Here is a 20,020-nt window from a genome sequence, read left to right as displayed (position 1 = left end):
TTTTTTTTTTTTTTTTTTTTTTTTTTTTTTTTTTTTTTTTTTTTTTTTTTTTGTTTTGTTTTGTTTTGTTGCATTGGTGAAATCCATTATCATTTGATCTGTGGTATTAAGTAAACCAGAAGTTACTTTTGTCCTGGATTATTATTATGTTTAACTTTGTATATTTGTATGTTTGATGATATATCTTCTTCTGGAATAAACACATCTGCTGTAGCTCTTCTTTTTTCCAATGAAGGATGCCTTTAGTTGTAAGAGTGCATGTAATCCATGCATCCAGAATGAGATGCTGTTTCCATGTGTTTAGAGCTTGTATTTGCCTCTTTTTTTTTCCCATGAGCATTGTAGAAGTATTTCTTATAGGCTTTGATATTTTCTAATTCTTATGGTGTATTAAATTTGGAAAATAATATCTTTTTTTCTTTTCCTGGTTGTGAAATATTTTATGTTCATGTTGCAACGCTATGGCCCTGTAGAAAGTTGTTTGATAGATTAGCTGTTAGCTGATAGCTGTTTGGTATAATTTCTTTTATCAAAAAGCTAATTGAAAAGGCTGCTTTGAGTAGCCTTTTGAATTTTAGCATTTTGGAGTTACAAAAGGCTTATTAACCAAACAACTAATAGTGGTCAAATAAGCCAAAATTGGCTGATAGGCTGATTATTTACCAAACAGGGCCTATGTATTTCCAACCAATCTCTTGTAAATGTTTGGAAATATGTTTTTGCCTAATTAGGTTGTGTCTAGCAGTGAATCCTTGCTTTTCTTTAAAATGATTTAATTTACTACCGATCCAAATTCCAAACAATTTACCATTTTACAATTCTTACCTGCTTGATGGTGTAACAAGTCTTCGATGTTAAAATGTTGTTTCTGTATTTGTCTACTAAAATGTTTGATTAGTAATTCTGTTTTATTTATTTATATATGGAATGAATTTCCTGTGGGTGTTTTCAAAAAAAAAATAAAAATTCCTGTGGGTCTTTTTTGTTGTTTTTTTTTTTTGGGAATTAATTTTGTTTTTTGTTTTGTTTTGTTTTGTTTTGTTTTGTTTTGTTTTTTTGTTTTTTTTTTTTTTTTAATTTACTTTCAGGTAACTTTTTTAGGATTCGCAGTGCATTTTCATTTGGTGCAAAAAGGCTGGAAAGATTACTAGATTGTCCTAAAGAAAAACTAACCTATGAAGTAAATCAGTTTTTCATGAATACGTGGGACAGACATGGCACTGGCTGTCGTCCTGATGCACCAAGAGTTGATTTGTCGTGCTTGAAATTGTCAGATTTGCATCACCAACCTGAGAATGAAATCTTGAGTGTCAGTACAAATTCCAGAATGGTAAATGCATCTGGTCATGATGTAAAGACTGAGGGAACCCATTCACATGTTTCTTCTCATCCCGGTAATCATATCTCTGGAAGCATGTCCAAACCAAATGATTATTCCAATTATACTCAAAACAAAAAAACTCATAGAAATTCAAATGCCTCAAGGGTATCAGATCATTCTACAAGGGAAGCTGCTTCTCGTCAGAATGTGCTTTCTGATGTAAGTCATAGAACTTCGACATCTGATAATTTGGTGAAAGACATTCAGAGCAGGTTTCTCTTTGCCAGAACACGATCTAGTCCTGAGCTAACTGACACTTATGTTGATAACTCCAGTCCATTAAGGCGAACCAGAGTGCAAGAAAGTGCAAAAATGAATCCCACTCCAACAAGACAAGAAAATAGTAACAGGAGGAAGAACCCTGGATCTGAAAACACGATAAACCACAACATTCGATCTTTACACGATGACACCTCGTCTGTTAGGCAAAACCGATCCCATCAAAACAATGATACTGTGACTGATTCCAATAATGGATTGAATACCTATTTCCGTGATTTTGGGTTAGACACCATGAATGAAGAATTCTCATCTACCAGTAGAACACAGGATATGCTTCAGGAAGAGCAGGATCTTGTGAACCTTATGGCTTCTCTCCATGGTTTTAATGGTCAAGTTCATCTTCCCTTTAACTTAGTTTCTGCTCAGCTTCCATTCCCCATTTCACCCTCCTTTCTGACCTCCATGGGATACAGTGAACGTAGTATACCTGGATTGGTTCCCACAAATATTCCCATGGTTGATCCTGCATTTTCTGATATGCAATTTCAACATAGTATAATATCACCTCACTTGACCCACTATTTTCCTGGTATTGGGTTGAGCCCAACTTCTCAAGATGGAATTGACCACAACAATGAAAATTTTAGCTCTATGGATATAAATTCAGGTGAAGCTGAAAATGGTTTCTGGAGAGAACAGGATGCAGGTTCTACTTGTGGATTTGGCCCCAATAATGGAAATTTTGAAGTGCTTCAGGCAGAGGATAAGCTACGCTCTACCCATTCAGGTCTTACAGTTGATCCATCTTGGGTAAGTAGCGCCAGCAATTCCTTGAGAGCTCAACAGAACCATACTAAGGAAAAACGAGGGCTAATGAGGGAAGAACGTTCTACTAATTACCAATTTCAGGATAATAGAACAAATGACGTCTATGTGGAAGAAAGATTGGCTAGTTCAAGGTTGTCGTCCACTGCTCATAGTAGTCCTCTAAGAAGTAAGAGTTCTTCTGAGAGTTCCTGGGATGGATCATCAACAAAGTCCTCAAAGTCAGCAAGGGAAAGAAGGGGGAAGAAAACAGTTATTGGTGAGTCAACAAATGGTTATGGAAAGGGTAAAGTAATGTCTGAATCTCTACCTTGTCAAAATGAGGATGATTACCAGGAATGGAATTCAATGAGCACTGAATTAGCAGAACGAGGCCAAGGATCTCAGTCTGTTGTTTCTTTGCATGTTCCTAGGCATCATGTGCCTGAATATGAAGTTGCTCATACAAGTGGTTCAGAATCTATTATACCTATTGCACCAATGTTCATAGGTACTGGTTCTCGGCAAAGAATGACAGATAATTCTGGAGTCATTGCATTTTATCCTACAGGGCCACCAGTTCCATTTGTAACAATGCTTCCTTTATGTAACATTCCACCTGAGACAGGTACTCCTGATACATCAGAATGCCATTTTGGAGGGGAGGAAAGCATTGATAATAGTGATTCTAGCCATAACTTTGCCTCATTTGAGGGACTTGACTACACTGAAGATTTAAACCCTTCTCACTCACTTAGAGGAGCTGCTTCTGTCTTAGAATCTGAACCGAAATCTGATATTCTTCACAGTGATTTTGCTAGCCACTGGCAAAATTTACAGTATGGAAGGTTTTGCCAAAACACAAGATATGGACCTTTGGTGTACCCTTCACCAGTGATGGTGCCCCCTACGTATATGCAGGGCCATTTCCCTTGGGATGGTCCTGGAAGACCAATTTCAGCAAACATGAACCTCTTTACTCAACTCATGAGCTACAGTCCTCGTCTAGTTCCTGTTGCACCCATCCAGTCTGTTACTAATAGACCTGCAAATATGTTTCAGCGGTATGTTGATGATATGCCAAGATACCGCAGTGGGACTGGAACGTACCTGCCAAATCATCCTGTAAGATGTTTTGTATAGGACAAATTGTTTTTCTGTCAAATCATCCTGTGAGATGTTTTATATAGGACACACTAGTTGTCTTTTGTTTACCTGTCTTGCATGTTTTTTGCTTAGAATATGTATGTATGCAAACTTGTAATAGGCAGGTTAGCAGGTATGCTCCATTTCTTACTAATGGTTGTCTATGATTTCTTGTCTGTTTGAGTCCCCTTCATCCATCTTCTACACAGCTCAATGATGGTTTTAATTTTCAACTTGATTTAGTTTGATGCTTGTGACCAGCGCATGAGTGGTAGGACACACATTTATATAAGAAATATGTACTTGGTTGACTAGTTGGACATACAGGTTATAAAGTACCACTGTAAAGTAATAATATCTGCATTAACACCTCGTAGACAGTGAATTTTGTAGCAGTTTCTTATTGAGGAGTTTTGAACTAGTTTTTAAGCATGTGCTGCCTGATATAATTCTATGTTGAATATTTCATATAGAAAATTTAAATGTATTTTCTAATCTGATCATTTTCTTTTAAATGGATCTTTACCTTAGTTTACCTTCTGCTTCAGAAAGTGACTGCAAGGGACCGACACTCTTCTGGTTCCAGAAGGGGAAATTACAACTATGAGAGAAATGACAACCACGGAGACAGAGATGGAAACTGGAAAGGTAGCTCGAAAACAAGAGCTTCTGGACGTAGCCACAACCGCAGCCAAACTGAGAAGTCTAACTCAAGACTGGATTGGTTGTCTCCCAATGAGAGCCGAGCAGACAGGACATGGAGCTCCCATAGAAATGATACATTTGCTTCATACCAGTCTCAGCGTGCTAATTCAGATATTAGTGGTGTTCCAGATGTTGCATATGGCATGTATCCGTTTACTGCAATGAATCCCACAGGAGTATCTTCTAATGGGCCAACTGTGCCCCCGCTTGTGATGCTGTATCCATTTGACAATCCCAGTTATTGCTCACATGGAGAACAGCTTGAGTTCGGCTCTTTGGGACCAGTGGGTGTCTCAGGCTTGAGTGAACAACCCCAGCTAGGTGAAGGAAGCAGACCAAGGGGGACATTTGATGATTGTAGGTTTCATGTACAACGGTCTTCACCAGATCAGCCATCTTCACCACTCCATCAAAGGTAAATATGTTTGCTGGGTTCTAAAATATATACCACTTCTGCCTTTTGTTTGAAGTCTTGGGTGTTTAATTTACCTTTTTCCCCTCTACTTGGCATTGGTTTATGCAAAATGTCCAGTTATGTGTTTCATTTGATTCCCTGGGTTTCACAAACATGCCCCCAAATACATAGGCGGCTTAAATTGTTGCTTTTCTGAGTAGCGAAATGTTGGGAAAGACAACTCTTTTTAAGGTGATCACAGTTTTGTAACAGAATGAGCAATATGTGATTTTAACTTCTGGCATAACCAGCTTATTCTTGGAGCTTCCATCTTTATTATACTATGATTACTCTATCTACTGGGGCTGCTATGTTCACTTGCTTCTGGATATTTTATGTAATTGGGGTTAGTTGTAGCTATGATGGAAATGATGTTAGAAGGTTATGTGGCATCCTATTGAAGTAAATTGGGAGATTTTGATGCATTGGTCATGCTCAACATTAGACCTCTAGATGTTAAGAGTGACAACATGGTAGTTGTAGGTGTACTAAGGGAGATTATATGGGTAGACCCAAGTGTTCTTTTGTAGACATTGTTCAGGAACAGAAGATGGTGCAAGCGGTCAATCTGAGCTTGCTTTAAAGGAGTTGAATGGAGTAAATAGAATCCATATTTGATGGCCTCGCTAGTTTTGGCTTTAGTCGAATCATATTATTCCCAGAATGAAATTTAACACCTAGAGTAATATTTTGCTGAACTCGTTATTCACATTATGAGGTTACACTTTTTATTGTGAATTTTACTACTCCCCTGGCCTGGATCATATCATCACTTTGTCATTGCATTTATCTTCACAGGAGGATATAGTTGTTGTGGCTGATTGGTGGACTCGTTTGAGCTGACAAAGATTTTCACCTCTTGAATTTCAAGCTGGATGGTGGAAAACTGTCGTGGGGGCCTACTCTGTCATAGCCTCATAAGCCTTTCGTTCCATGATGATATTCGCTGGAACATTTGGGCATCTAGGCACAGTTGCTGCTTCAAGTTGTGCTCATAAATTGCGTTCTTCTGTGTAAAGCACCACCAAATCATGCTCATTCTTGAGAACAGGTCAGGGAGGTTGGTGGAGGGAGAGGAGATTCACTCATTGTGGCAAGGTACCATTTGTAATATCAGAATCAGTATAGTAGAACTCATCCAAAAGTTTAGCATCATTTTAACTCCCAAATTTGATTTTCATAGATGGTACGGTACGGTACTAGGATTTGAATCACAAAAAAGAAGAAAAAAAAATCTATCACTGTATTAGCAGGCACACTATCTTAATGTTGATTGATAGTATACAAGAACTGAACTGCAATTAAAATTCTCAGATGAAAAAGAATGGTTGAATGCAGCAGAATTTTTTATGCCATATTTGTTACGGTATTGTCATCTGCCATGTTAGCATCCTCTGTTGTGAAACTTGCATGCATTTCCAAAATATACACAGTTGCTCACAGTCCAAGTCTACACCAAAACCAAACATTATATAAGATGAAGTGGTCTTAAAGTCACCTACAATATTGAACAAACTCTATAACACTTAACTCACTTATTTTAAAGCAATAATATAAAACTCTCTTTGTTTCATTTAACATGTTTTGTTTACTATTTACCGATCAAATCAACTACGGAGTGTTTCTTTTTTGCTTATTTTCTCTAGTCTAGTAAATTAGTAATTTTTTAAATTTGATTTTTTGGGTGTTTAATAGTGCTTTTAAATATATAAATTTTGTTTACTAATTCTAAACTTAATATTATGAAAAATTGAATTAAAAATAAGTTCAATCAAATCTTGTTAACTGAACTAGACATGTAAAATGAGACAAAGAGAGTAATAGTTAAAATTATATCATTTTTAAATAATTTCACATTTTTTAATAAAAAGAGTTTCTTTGTTCATATTTAAATTAGAGCCAAGATAATATATTAATAGATTTTTATGGGCAAATTATACCATGGTGATCCAAAAATAACCTTCAAAGTTAACACATTTTGTACCTGTAGACTTTAGTTGACAGTTTCTGTACCTGTAGTTATCATATTATGTACAAGCAATTATCAAATTATTTGTTTACATGTATAGAAACTGTTAACTAGGAACTGAAGATACAGAATTTTTGTATCAGGATTTACAATGCAATATAAGCCCTGGTCCATGGTATAACAATTGATTTTTATGTGTTATGATTGCGATGCAAAGCATGTTGGCTTATCCACCTTTGTGAATGTAATTTGTTTTGCATTTTGCACTATGTGTACCCTAGGATTAGTTAAAATTAGGGATTGTGTTTTTTATTTGTTATTCTTAGCTTGTTAATTTCTTCTCAAATGTTGTACCTCAACTCTTTCTACTAGTAATAATGGGTTAATGTTTGTATGCACAAATTTTGAATTGAAGGAGATTTTAAAGATTGAAAATCATGTATGGTGGAAGTTATAATGTAATATATAGATAAGGTTTATATTAGTTATACACTTATATGTATATGAGATGATAATATGTTTGTAACTTTATAATCAAACTTGAGTTTATATTATTAATGCACTATTTATGTATGAGACATAAAATATTGTATATGCAAAGTGAAGCAAAAAATATATATTTATTTGAATCTATAAAATATAAATATTTAAGTCATAAATAAGTAAACCTAAAATATTGAGGTTGTCTTGCAATTAACCATCATAAGAAATCAGAAGTGTTTCATATGTGTCTCAGAATTGGCTAGCGAGGAACACTAGGGGCTACATGTTAATACAAATATTTGAAATTTTTATTTAACTTCATGAGATGCGATAAAGTTTTGAACGTATATTGAATTAGGATGGTCACCATGTTAAGATATCATATTAGGATGGTCATCATGTTAAGGTATCGCACATCAAAATGAAAAAATTTACAACGCACTAATGATATATAACAAGTATGCACATGAAAGGTGAAATTGGGAGGCAATGATAAAGACTCTCGTTTTTATATTATTGTTGCTATATGATGATTAATACATCGTGATTAGAGTTGTTCCCTTTGACATGCATGTATATAAAGAATCGAATCATTCTGGAAATCGAGTGAATATAAATTTTGATAATTTGCAACTAATTAACTTGACTATCATATTTTTTTAAGTTGCCCCATGTAGTTTTTGTCCTTTGCTAGTTTGTAGCTAACTTTATTGGTGTTACGTGGTTACACTTCATGTAATCTTTTATTTTGTTCTTTCCGTGTATAACAAAAATGCATATAGAAGAGTAGAAAAAATTAGAATTGACAACCCAATATTTACATCATTCAGTTTTGTAGTGATTTGCATCCAAATACAATGGCCTTGTTTGCCAATTAGCATTTAGCTGTTAGCAATAAGTTGATTTTAACAACAGATAGTATTAGCAATATTTGGAGAAATATGTGGTGAAATTAGAGATGGGAAAATATTGATCAAATAAACCCATAAACTTTATACGAAAAAAGTAATTAAACACTCCAACTTATAAAAATGGATCAAATAAATTATATTTACTAGTAAAATTGGCATTCAGGTCGCCGTTGACCGTCATAGACCACCATTTACCAAAAAAAAAAAAAAGTGACCAAGACGACCGTCGATCATTTTCTCCACGATCAAGAAGGCGAAGAAGAAGAAGGTGACTAGATTTGTTGCCTTCTTAAAGGAGAAGGCAACTAGTGTTGGTCGCATTCTTGGCGATCTGTGAATGTTCCCCGGCGACCAGTGCCGATTGTTAGTTTCGTCTGGAACCCTAATGACCATTTATTCCAAATGGATAACTGGTTATTGGACCTAGATGCACTAAAATGAAGTTCAACTATAGGGTTACAAATGTGTGAGAGCGTTTCAAGGATCTTTATCCATGAGACGGGTTGGGTCAAGATGATATTGCATTTGCTAGTATAAGTATTACATTTCATCTTGACCCGATCTGTCTTAGGGAAAAAGATCCCTTCCTACTGAAGCACAACGAGTCAACAGTTGCCTCCACTAAGGCTCGAACCAACTCCCATCATCCATGTGGAAATGTTAACCAGGACACCGGATGCCACTTGACCACAAGGTCTTTGGCAAGTTGAAAGACTTATTTGACCGTTTTCTAATAATTAGCAGTTACTATAATTGATAACATGTAAATGACATTTGAGGATATGAATTTATTTTATATGAATAATTTATTAATTATTAATAATTACATATAAATAAAAAATACTCAGTATATTTTAATAATCATTCTTTATATAATAAACAGAAAAATTAAATAACATTTAATAAATCAGTTATTTCACTTTTTTTTATAAACAAATATATTAAAAATTAAAAAAAAATGTCGATTTAATTAAAAAGTTTTTAAAATGAGGGGAATGTGAGAAGAAAAGTAAGGGTATTAAAGGAATTTTATAATTTTTTTTCAAAAAGACAATGAGAAGTTGCTCCAAGAAACTTTTTCAAAATTAACTTTTGGGTCAAAAAATATATGAAAAGCTATTTACCAACACTAATATTATATGTTTGGCTAAATCAAATAACTAATTTAAAGTGAATCAAAAAGTTAAAACCATGTCAAAATAGGTATTTCCCTACTAAAATAGAAACAAAAAATATACAACAACATTTAAAGAAGACACTTTAATATACTCATTCATACTTCCCTCAACTTAGAGCTGTCAAAATAGGCCCAACCCATTTAGCTTGCCTATAAAAAGGTTGGGATGACCATTTTTTGGCCCAGCTCAGAGTAAGCCCGACCTGTATAACTCACGGGTCACCCAGGCTCAACTCGTATAACTCGCGGGTAACCCATTTAGCTCGCATTAATAAATTTTATAATTTAATTAATTTAGCATTTATGTCTGACTCGTTTTTCGCAAGCCCACGATGAGCTAGTTCATATGACTTGACTGACCTGTTTTGACGGCTCTACCTCAACGTATAACTATAGCTACAATTCCTTTTTTTTTTTTTTTTTTTCTTTTCAAAGATGGCCAGAAACGGCACCATTGATGCTACTGTTATTGGTGTTTATTAGCACTGTAAGTTTATTTCAATGCAAAACCAGTTGACTGAGTAGAAAGAGCTTTCCAGCGGGGTTGTTTTTGGCATGGCCACCTTGGCTTACCAAGTCTAAAGGTGCAGCTAACGTTCCTAAGTACAGTCGTGTATTTGTGACACCTTCTTAAAACTCCTGAACTTGAGCCTAATAATGTCACTTGAGATGTATCCTTATAGATCGCCATCACATTTTCAAGAGGCAGGCTGGGTGAAGGGCCAGCAACTTTATTTCCTTATAGACCGCCATCATATTTTCAAGAGGAAGACCAGGAACTGGACTTAATCCTTCACCGGCCTCTATCCAACAATCCTCCTAACTACCAATTGATAGATTTGGCCCTTTACCAGCTTCCACCCAACCGATTGAACACTCACTAGTACAGAATAGAGCAAAAATATAGGACCAGCTGCATCCGAAGTTGAAACTCCGGACGCGCAAAGTGACGCGGTGGCATTTTTGTAATTAAATTGGGCCACATTTTAATTAATTTTTTTTAAATGTCCAGCTGCGTCCAAAGTTCCAACTTCGGACACAGCTTATCCGCCGATATTGAGCAGCTGCGTCCGAAGTTCCAACTTCGGACGCAGCTAATCGACGCGTGACACGTAGCTGCGTCCGAAGTTCAAACTTCGGACGCAGCTACCTTTTTTTTTAAAAAAAAAATATATATATATATAAATACCAGATCTGGATCTGAGCTTGAGCGCCGTACCCGTCTGCCTCCACACCTCCACACGACCTACAGAGCTTGAGCGACACAGCCGCCGCCGTCCACTCCTTCGCCTGCTCCAGTCGACACAGCCGCCGCCGCTGCTGCTCTCCACAGCCACCGCCTCCTCTACCGTCGCCGCTGCTCTCCGAAGCCTCTGCGCCGCTTCCCCTCACCGCCCAACGCAACCGCCGCACTCCCTCGCCGCCGGACGTAGCTGCCGCACCACCAGTCGCTTCCCCCGCCCACCGCCGGTCGTCGCCGCTGCACTCCCCCCGTCGGTAAAGGTACACACTCCCCCGTTCGGATTTAATTATATCTTTTATTTTATTTATTTGTTTTATCCATAATAAATATTTATTATTGTTAAATTTAATTTTGATTAATATTATTGTGTATTATTGTATTTGTTAAGTATTAATATTGTGATAGTTGAATTAAAAAAATTGTGTATTATGATATATACTTGCTATTATGAATTAAAAAAATTGTGTGTATATATGTTATTATGTGTTATGTGTTAAAGTGTTCAATAATATATTTTAGAAATTTTTTTGTATATTATGTATTATGTGTTATGTATGTATAAAATTTTTAAGTAGCTAAATTTAACCTATATAACCTAACAAATTTAATAAAGTATATAAGTAAATAGCTAGCTAGTTTTAATTAGTATTTTAAATTTTAAATTATTTAGTTAGTTTTAGTTGGTAAAATATTTGATTAGTTTTTGGTAGTATTTTAAATTTTACAATAAAGTGTATAATAAATAATATGAAGCTAAGTAATTATAAAAAATTCAAGTAAATCAAATAATTATCAATAAAGTATATAACCAAAATTAACAAAGTCTCCAATAAATAATAAATAATTATTACATTCAAGTATATAAGTAAATACTCAATAAAGTATATAACCAAAATTAACAAAGTGTCCAATAAATTGTTAATTAGCTTGTGGTAGTATTTTAAATTTTCAATTATTGTACTTGTGCCTTTAAGTTGTAGCTCAAATAAACTAATTCATTTATCATATTATAATGTTTGTGTGACAATAGGAGATATGGATCGGAGTTGAATATATAAGAAACGTAATACACTTGAATATGTCAATGGGGTTCTAGACTTTGTACAAATTGCCGAGGAATATGCAAGTAAAATTGGTAAAAAATATATAGTGTGTCCTTGTTGTGATTGTAGAAATCTAAAAAAGTTTCGTGGGATTGACGAAATTAAGAGTCATTTGATACGTCGTGGTTTTAAAGAAGGATATGACCCGTGGATATGGCATGGTGAGAATGTACCTTTTAGTACATATGATGTCGAATTAGATGTAGAGAAAGATAAACGTAAAGAAGATACTGTTAGAACTGATGAAGACAATGACCGGCTAGATGAATTGATGCGTGATATGCAAGGGGATTTGAATGAACTGCCTCAAGAGTTTGAAACTTTTTTTGAAAATTCTGGAAAACCTTTGTTTTCTGGATGTAGTAAATTTACAAAGTTATCATCAATGCTTAAATTGTATAACTTAAAAGCAAAGAATAGGTGGAGTGATAAGAGTTTCACGGAGTTATTGAAACTTTTAAAGGACATGCTTCCTGATGATAACGAACTTCCTTGTTCAACTTATGAGGCAAAGAAAATGTTATGTCTGTTGAGTATGGACATTGAAAGGATCCATGCATGTCCAAACGATTGTATTTTGTATTGGAAACAATACAAAGACTTGCATGTGTGTCCGAAGTGTGGAGCATTGCGTTATAAACGGAAAGGATACGATGATGCATGTGAGAAGAAGAAAGGTGCTCCTGCGAAGGTGTTGTGGTATCTACCGGTGATTCCAAGGTTCAAGCGTTTGTTTGCAAATCCAAATGATGCAAACAATTTGCAATGGCATGCTGTTGGTAGAAAAGAAGATGGAAAGTTGAGACATCCCGCCGATTCTCCTCAATGGAAGAACATTAATATGAAGTTTCTTGAATTCGGTTCCGAAAACCGAAATCTTAGGCTTGGACTATGCACAGATGGAATGAATCCTCATGGTAACATGAGCAGTCGCCATAGCACTTGGCGGTTTTTTTAACAGTTTACAATCTTCCTCCTTGGTTATGCATGAAGCGTAAATACATCATGTTATCTTTGTTAATATCTGGGCCTAAACAACCAGGAAACGACATAGATGTGTACTTGACACCGCTTATTGAAGATTTAAAGATATTGTGGAATGAAGGTGTGGCGGTGTTTGATGCTCATAGCCAAACCAACTTCACCTTGCGAGCCATGCTGTTCTGCACAATCAATGACTTCCCAGCATATGGTAACTTGTCAGGATACACTACTAAAGGGGCTAAGGCATGCCCTATTTGTGAAGATGAAACAGATGATCTTTGGCTAAACAATAGTAAGAAAAATGTGTTTATGAGTCATCTAACCTTTCTACCCATTGACCATCCTTATAGAAAGAAGAAAAAAGTTTTCAATGGAAAATATGAGACTAGAGTGGCTTGCTCACCATTATCAGGGGATGTCGTTTATGAAAGAGTAAAAAACATTGATATTGTGTTTGGAAAAACTTCAAAAACAAGTCAGAAGGGTATTTGGAAAAAGAGGTCTATATTATGGGATTTACCATATTGGGAGCACTTATCTATTAGACATTGTCTTGATGTAATGCATGTAGAGAAAAATATTTGTGATAGCATTATCGGGACATTGTTGAATATTCCAGGTAAGACGAAAGATGGTATAAAAGCTAGAAAAGATATGGTTGAAATGGGGATAAGGGATCAATTAGAACCACAACACTCGGGAAACAGGGCATACTTACCTCCAGCTTGTTATACTTTGTCTAAAAAGGAGAAAAAAAGTTTTTGTAGCTGTCTGAATAGTATTAAGGTTCCTTCCGGCTATTCATCTAATATTAAAAAACTTGTTTCAATGAACGACCTTAAATTGGTTGGTATGAAATCTCATGATTGCCATGTGTTAATGCAACATATGTTACCTGTTGCTATTAGAGGCATATTACCAAACCATGTTAGACAAACAATTACCAAGATTTGTTACTTTTTCAATGCCATTAGTAGTAAAGTTGTTGATCCAGATGTGTTAGATTCGTTGCAAGCTGATGTGATAGTAATTTTATGCCAATTTGAAATGTATTTCCCCCCATCATTTTTTGATGTTATGGTGCATTTAACAGTTCACTTGGTGTGGGAAATTAAAATGTGTGGTCCTATATTTTTAAGGTATATGTATCCATTTGAGAGATACATGGGAATTTTGAAAGGATATGTGAGAAATCGATACCGGCCAGAAGGGAGTATAATTGAAGCTTATGGCGCTGAAGAAGTCATTGATTTTTGTACTGATTATTTGTCTAATGTTGAGTCGATTAGTGTTTCTAAATCACGTCATGAAGGAAGACTCACAGGAAAAGGTACCAATGGGTATAAAGCTATTCTACCAAATGCAAAAATGCGAAATCAGGCTCATCATCTCGTACTACAGCACTGTTAAGTGTTGGAGGTTTTTGGAAGAAACAGTACGTATCTCTCTGTTTATTATATCTCTTTGTAGGGAAAGGAATACATGTATATATACAATCAGAACCAGTAGAAACTATGGTAAGTATCCCTAAAAATAAGCCTAACATCATGCTGTAATAAAGGCTAAATATATACATACTAAATATAACTTATTCTTCTAACACTCCCCCTCAAGTTGGAGCATAGATGTCAATCATGCCCAGCTTGTTACAAATATACTCAACCCGGGCCCTACCGAGACCTTTTGTAAACAAGTCTGCTAACTGATCACCGGTTTGGACATGAATGGTAGAGATTAGTCCTTGCTGAATCTTGTCTCTTACAAAGTGACAATCTACCTCAATATGTTTAGAGCGCTCATGAAATACTGGATTATTCGAAATGTGTATAGCGGCTTTATTGTCACACCACAGCGGAATTGGTTTATTCACCTCTACCCCGATTTCTCCAAGAATATTACACAACCACGTCACCTCACAGGTTACATGGGCCATTGCTCTATACTCGGATTCTGCACTTGAGCGAGACACAACACTCTGCTTCTTACTCTTCCAAGACACCAGATTGCCACCGAAAAACACACAATACCCTGTTGTCGACCTCCTGTCACTTGGTGACCCTGCCCAATCAGCATCAGAGAAAGCCTTAACACCCATATGCCCATGACTAGCACATAAAATTCCTTTCCCTGGAGCACTCTTAAGATATTTTACAACTCGAACTGCAGCTTCCCAGTGAGATTTTGTAGGGGATGCCATGAACTGACTCACCACACTAACCGGAAAAGCAATATCCGGGCGAGTAATAGTAAGATAATTTAATTTTCCCACAAGTCTTCTATACCGCTCTGGATCTTCAAGAAACTCCCCTTCACCAACTATAAGCTTAACACTCTGGTCCATAGGAGTCTCACACGGCTTCGCCCCCGAGAGCCCAGATTCCTCAAGCAAGTCTAGTACATATTTCCGTTGTGAAAGAAATATGCCCCTTCTAAAACGTATAACCTCAATTCCAAGGAAGTACTTCAACACTCCCAAATCCTTCGTATGGAACTTCTCTTTAAGAAAAGATTTGAGTGCCTCGATCCCCCTTGCATCATCACCTGTTATCACTATATCATCAACATAAACAATTAACAAAATACTTCCAAGTTCAGAGTGCTTATAGAAAATAGTGTGATCATAGGCACTACGTTGCATGCCAAACGCAGTAACCACGCCACTGAACCGCCCAAACCACGCTCTAGGGGATTGTCGCAACCCATACAATGACTTCTTCAGCTTACACACCTTGCCTTTCTCCCCCTGACCAACAAACCCAGGTGGTTGCTCCATATACACTTCTTCTGCCAAATCACCATGTAAAAAGGCATTTTTGACATCCAACTGGTATAACGGCCAATCATTAATAGCAGCTAGAGATATAAAAACTCGTACTGAATTCAACTTGGCAACCGGAGAAAATGTCTCCGTATAATCAACCCCATAAGTCTGTGCATACCCTTTGGCCACCAAGCTTGCTTTAAGCCGAGCAACGGACCCATCGGGATTGGTTTTGACAACGTAAACCCACTTACAACCAATTGCAGATTTCCCGGCTGGGAGCTGGACAAGTTCCCAAGTTTGATTCTCTTCAAGGGCCGCAATTTCTTCTTCCATAGCAAATTTCCATCTATCATGAGACATAGCCTGGCACAATGTTTTAGGAACAGACACAGAATCTAATTGGGAAATAAAGGTACGAGAAGACTCTGACAGATGCCCGTAGAAAACATTGGAAGGAAGGGGATGACAACAATTGCGTTTACCTTTCCGAAGAGCAACCGGAAGATTAGGACCATTTGACAGAGGTTCTGGTAGGGAAGGAGTATCCACCTGTGCAACTGTTGGAGCAGCCATATCTCGGGGCCTCCTAGAATACACCTGCGTAACGGGAGGTACAACTCTGGAAACGGACTCCACCGTGGGCACAGGAATAGTGATAGTATAAGTAAGAAAATCATCTTCTATCAATGGAGACCTATTCCCGGAAATACAATCAGAGAATACAGTTTCTTCAAAAAAGGTAACATCAGCTGAGACCAAATACCGACCCAGATCAGGAGAGTAACACCTATACCCTTTCTGTGTCCGAGAATACCCCAAGAAGACACACTTAAGGGATTTAGGATCAAGTTTTCCCTTTTGAGGACGAACATCTTGTACAAAGCATGTACAACCAAAAACTTTAGGGGGTAGGGAAAACAAAGGTTTGGACGGGTACACAAGAGAATATGGAACTTGACCACGGAGTACAGACGAATGCATCCTGTTAATGAAAAAAACAAGCTGTGTGAACAGCATCTGCCCAGAACACCTTAGACACTTTCATCTGGAATAGAAGAACACGTGCAATTTCCAACAGATGGCGGTTCTTTCTTTCTGCAACACCATTCTGCTGGGGGGTGTAACCACACGAAGTTTGATGTATGATACCACTTTGACTCATAAAGCTGGAAAAAGACTTAAGAAAATATTCTCGAGCATTATCACTCCTCAAACATTGTATAGTCTTATTAAATTGAGTTTTAATCTCAGCACAAAAACTTTGAAAAACATCAAACAATTCATCCCTAGACTTCATGAGATACAACCAAGTACATCTAGAAAAATCATCAACGAAGGTTACAAAATATCGGAAACCATTCTTGGATGTAACCCAACACGGACCCCAAACATCAGAATGAATTAACTCAAACAAGGAGTCTACTCTATTATTTACCCGGGAGATATAGGGAACACGATGATGTTTTGCAAACTCGCACGACTCACACTGCAAAACATCCAGAGACTCTAAACTAGGACACATCTTCTTTAGCGTTGGTAAAGACGGGTGACCAAACCGACAGTGCAATTGAAAGGGGGAAACACTGGACACCAAGCCTGTAGCTCTATTCTCAAGAGACTGTTCTAAGACATACAGGCCACCAACTTCCTTCCCCTTACCAATAATCCTCCTCGTCAAAAGATCCTGAAACAAACAATAGCCAGGAAAAAACAAAACGGAACAATATAGGTCACGAGTTATTTGACTAATAGAGAGTAGATTGAAGGAAAATCTGGGAGATATAACACGGAAGTAAGGGGTAGCGAGGATGTTGCAATGGCACTACCTTTACCCAAAACAGTGGCTATAGACCCATCTGCTAGAGTAACAGTATGACCAGAAGTGACAGGCAAATACGTAGAAAAAATATTGGAGTTACCTGTCATATGTTCAGAAGCCCCGGAGTCAATGATCCACTACCGAGACGCAGAAGAAACACAAGCAACTGAATTACCTGTTTGGACAAATGTAGCGGCGGGAGACACGTGATTGGATGGAGACTACGAGGAAGAAGAAAATTTCATCTGGTTGAATTTCGCAAATTCTTCATCGGTCATCACAACTGTGTGACCTTCTGACGTGGAAGCCGTAGTAGCAGCCATTTGTTGTCTTGGCGGCTTAGGACACTGATTCCTAAAGTTCCCTAGATCTCCACAATTAAAACATACCCGTGGTCCTCCACGGCCCCCACGGCCTCTCCAAGGGCCCCCACGCCCTCTGAAGCGGTTATTACCCCCTCCTCGGGAACCATTATAACCTTCACCATGCGATACTAGGGCACTCGGATCCAAATTTCCTCGTGACATCATGACATTTCTTTCCTGGACCTCGTTTGAATCATTATTTCCCGATGCATTCTGTAGCATAGAAAATACTTGATCCAGAGATTCTAAGTCCTTATTCCCTAACAGTTGGGACTGAAGGACATCATATTCTTTATCTAGGCCAGCAATCCAGCTAAAAACAAACAATTTATCATGCTATTTTTTCATTTCATTCACATCATTCGTTATTGGCATCGCAACACACAAGGCAACACATACACTCTTAAATTCATAATAATAATCTCTAAGCTCACGCCCCTTTTGATTAGAACGATACACTTCCTGAGATAATTGATACAACTTTCTCAAATTACTTGTTCCACTAAACCATTTATCCACTAATTCCCATACTTCTTTTACAGTTTGGTAGTGTTGCATAGACAAAATAATTTTCCTATCAATGCAATTAATTATACGAGACAGTAAGGCTTTATCAGTAGTTTTCCATTCCCCTTGACTATCATCTGTAGGACACTCTTGGTCTAAATGGTCACCCTTTCCCATACCATCTAAATTTACTTTAACCAAAAACCTCCATTCAGGAAAATTAGACCCATCCAAAGCCAAAACTACATCAATTAACTTAGATGGTGTGGAAATGACTGTAATATTCTTCTCCTGTGCCATTTTACTCTCACCCAAATGTAATCCCAACAGATTCAACAATCACACATACAATATTACAAATACACACTGGAAACTGTGAATGCCAAAAAAATAAAACCTTGAACCAAATTAAAAAAAAAAACACACTGGAAATCCAACTTAGAATGTACCAACCCCACAGCCAGCACCAGTTGATGGCGACCGGAGAAAGAACGACGTGGCCGGCGAAAACAGCAACAGTGACCGGAATCTGACGGCGACGACCGGCGGCCGGTGGCGGCGACTGGAGATTCCGACAACACAGATAGGTGCGTCTCCTCGAGACGATTCCAGTGGTGGTCACGGCGTCCTGATCGGAGACCGGATGACGGAGATATGACCGGAAAACCACTCAACTTCCGGCGGCAGTGGCGACGCGTGGCGGCGCGTGGCGTCTCCGATGGCGACCGGACTCCTCCTCGTGGTGTTGCCAGTCCTTCCAACCACCAGCCCAGGCACTCACTCTCACTCTCTTGGCTCTGATACCATGTTAAGTGTTGGAGGTTTTTGGAAGAAACAGTACGTATCTCTCTGTTTATTATATCTCTTTGTAGGGAAAGGAATACATGTATATATACAATCAAAACCAGTAGAAACTATGGTAAGTATCCCTAAAAATAAGCCTAACATCATGTTGTAATAAAGGCTAAATATATACATACTAAATATAACTTATTCTTCTATCAAGCACATTTCTGAGGTTCATCCATACTTGGATCAACACATGTCTATTCTGAGGAAACAAAATCCTTCTAAGGGTGAAAGATTGATAACAAATGAACACAATAACACTTTTATCAGCTGGTTCAAAGATACAGTGTTCTAAGATTGTTCTCAAGTGTCCATTAATATCAGTGAAACCATTCGATGGTTAGCATGGGGCCCTGGTGTTCTTGTGGACTCTTATGAAGGATATGATATTAATCCATATACGTTTTACACAAAATGTCGAGATGAAAAAAGTGTGGTGCAAAACAGTGGAGTGACATTAGTAGCACTATCAAGAGACTATTCTAGTGCTAAAGATACTAACCCGGTAGATGCTGCTTTGTCATACTATGGAGCCATTGAAGAAATTTAGGAACTTGATTATAAGGTGTTTAAGATTCCTCTATTCCGATGTTCTTGGGTTGATAACAGACGGGGTGTCCAAGTAGATGATATGAGTTTTACCTTAGTTGATCTTGGTCGACTGGGATATCGTGATGAACCGTTTATACTTGCATCTCAAGCTAAACAAGTCTTCTATGTTTCTGATCTAATTGATAGTAAGTGGTCAATTGTCTTGCAAGGGAAAAGAAGTATTGTTGGTGTTGGTGATGTTGAGGATGAAGAAGAATATGACCACTTTGATGAAATCCCACCATTTTCTATTGGTATTCAATCTGTGGCTTTAGGTGAAGATAACATTGATACCAGTTACATGCGTACTGATCATGGAGAAGGATTATGGGTTGACCATCCTATAGTATAATTTCTAAAATGTATGTTAATCTTATTGGTTTTATATTTATAGATGTTTTTATAACAATATAATTTCTAATAATTTTGTTATCTTATGAATGTGCATGTATATAAATATCCATGGCCGACCCTACAGAGCCCACATAGCTCACACAGCCCACAAAGCCTGTTAGAACAAGAGGACCTATAGTTGGTGCGAAA

General features: G+C 37.3%; 2 protein-coding genes across 2 annotated transcripts in view; both read left to right on the top strand.

The window, feature by feature from the left end:
- LOC115996529 overlaps nt 1-6,067 on the top strand; it is a 10,768-nt gene extending 4,701 nt beyond the window's left edge. The window contains exons 7-9 of the mRNA XM_031235790.1: nt 1,089-3,532; nt 4,102-4,673; nt 5,511-6,067. Of these exons, the coding sequence (XP_031091650.1) occupies nt 1,089-3,532; nt 4,102-4,673; nt 5,511-5,520 (3,026 nt within the window). The 3' untranslated portion in view covers nt 5,521-6,067. The remainder of the gene's footprint in view (nt 1-1,088; nt 3,533-4,101; nt 4,674-5,510) is intronic.
- A 5,512-nt stretch (nt 6,068-11,579) lies between these two features.
- Nucleotides 11,580-13,992, top strand: LOC115995929. Its single transcript, XM_031235077.1, has 3 exons — nt 11,580-11,584; nt 11,668-12,515; nt 12,641-13,992. The coding sequence occupies exons 1-3, from the start codon at nt 11,580-11,582 to the stop codon at nt 13,990-13,992; spliced, it is 2,205 nt and encodes a 734-aa protein (XP_031090937.1).
- The last annotated feature ends 6,028 nt before the right edge of the window (nt 13,993-20,020 follow it).

This window comes from Ipomoea triloba, chromosome 11, assembly GCF_003576645.1.
Source record: "Ipomoea triloba cultivar NCNSP0323 chromosome 11, ASM357664v1".
Lineage (NCBI taxonomy): Eukaryota > Viridiplantae > Streptophyta > Magnoliopsida > Solanales > Convolvulaceae > Ipomoea > Ipomoea triloba.
This window is presented reverse-complemented; position numbering and strand designations above follow the sequence as displayed.

Excerpts from the sequence above, each read along its gene's own strand:
- LOC115995929 (XM_031235077.1), top strand. Across the intron at positions 12,516-12,640 it reads AGATGGAATGAATCCTCATG|GAAACGACATAGATGTGTAC; the intron begins GTAACATGAGCA and ends CTAAACAACCAG.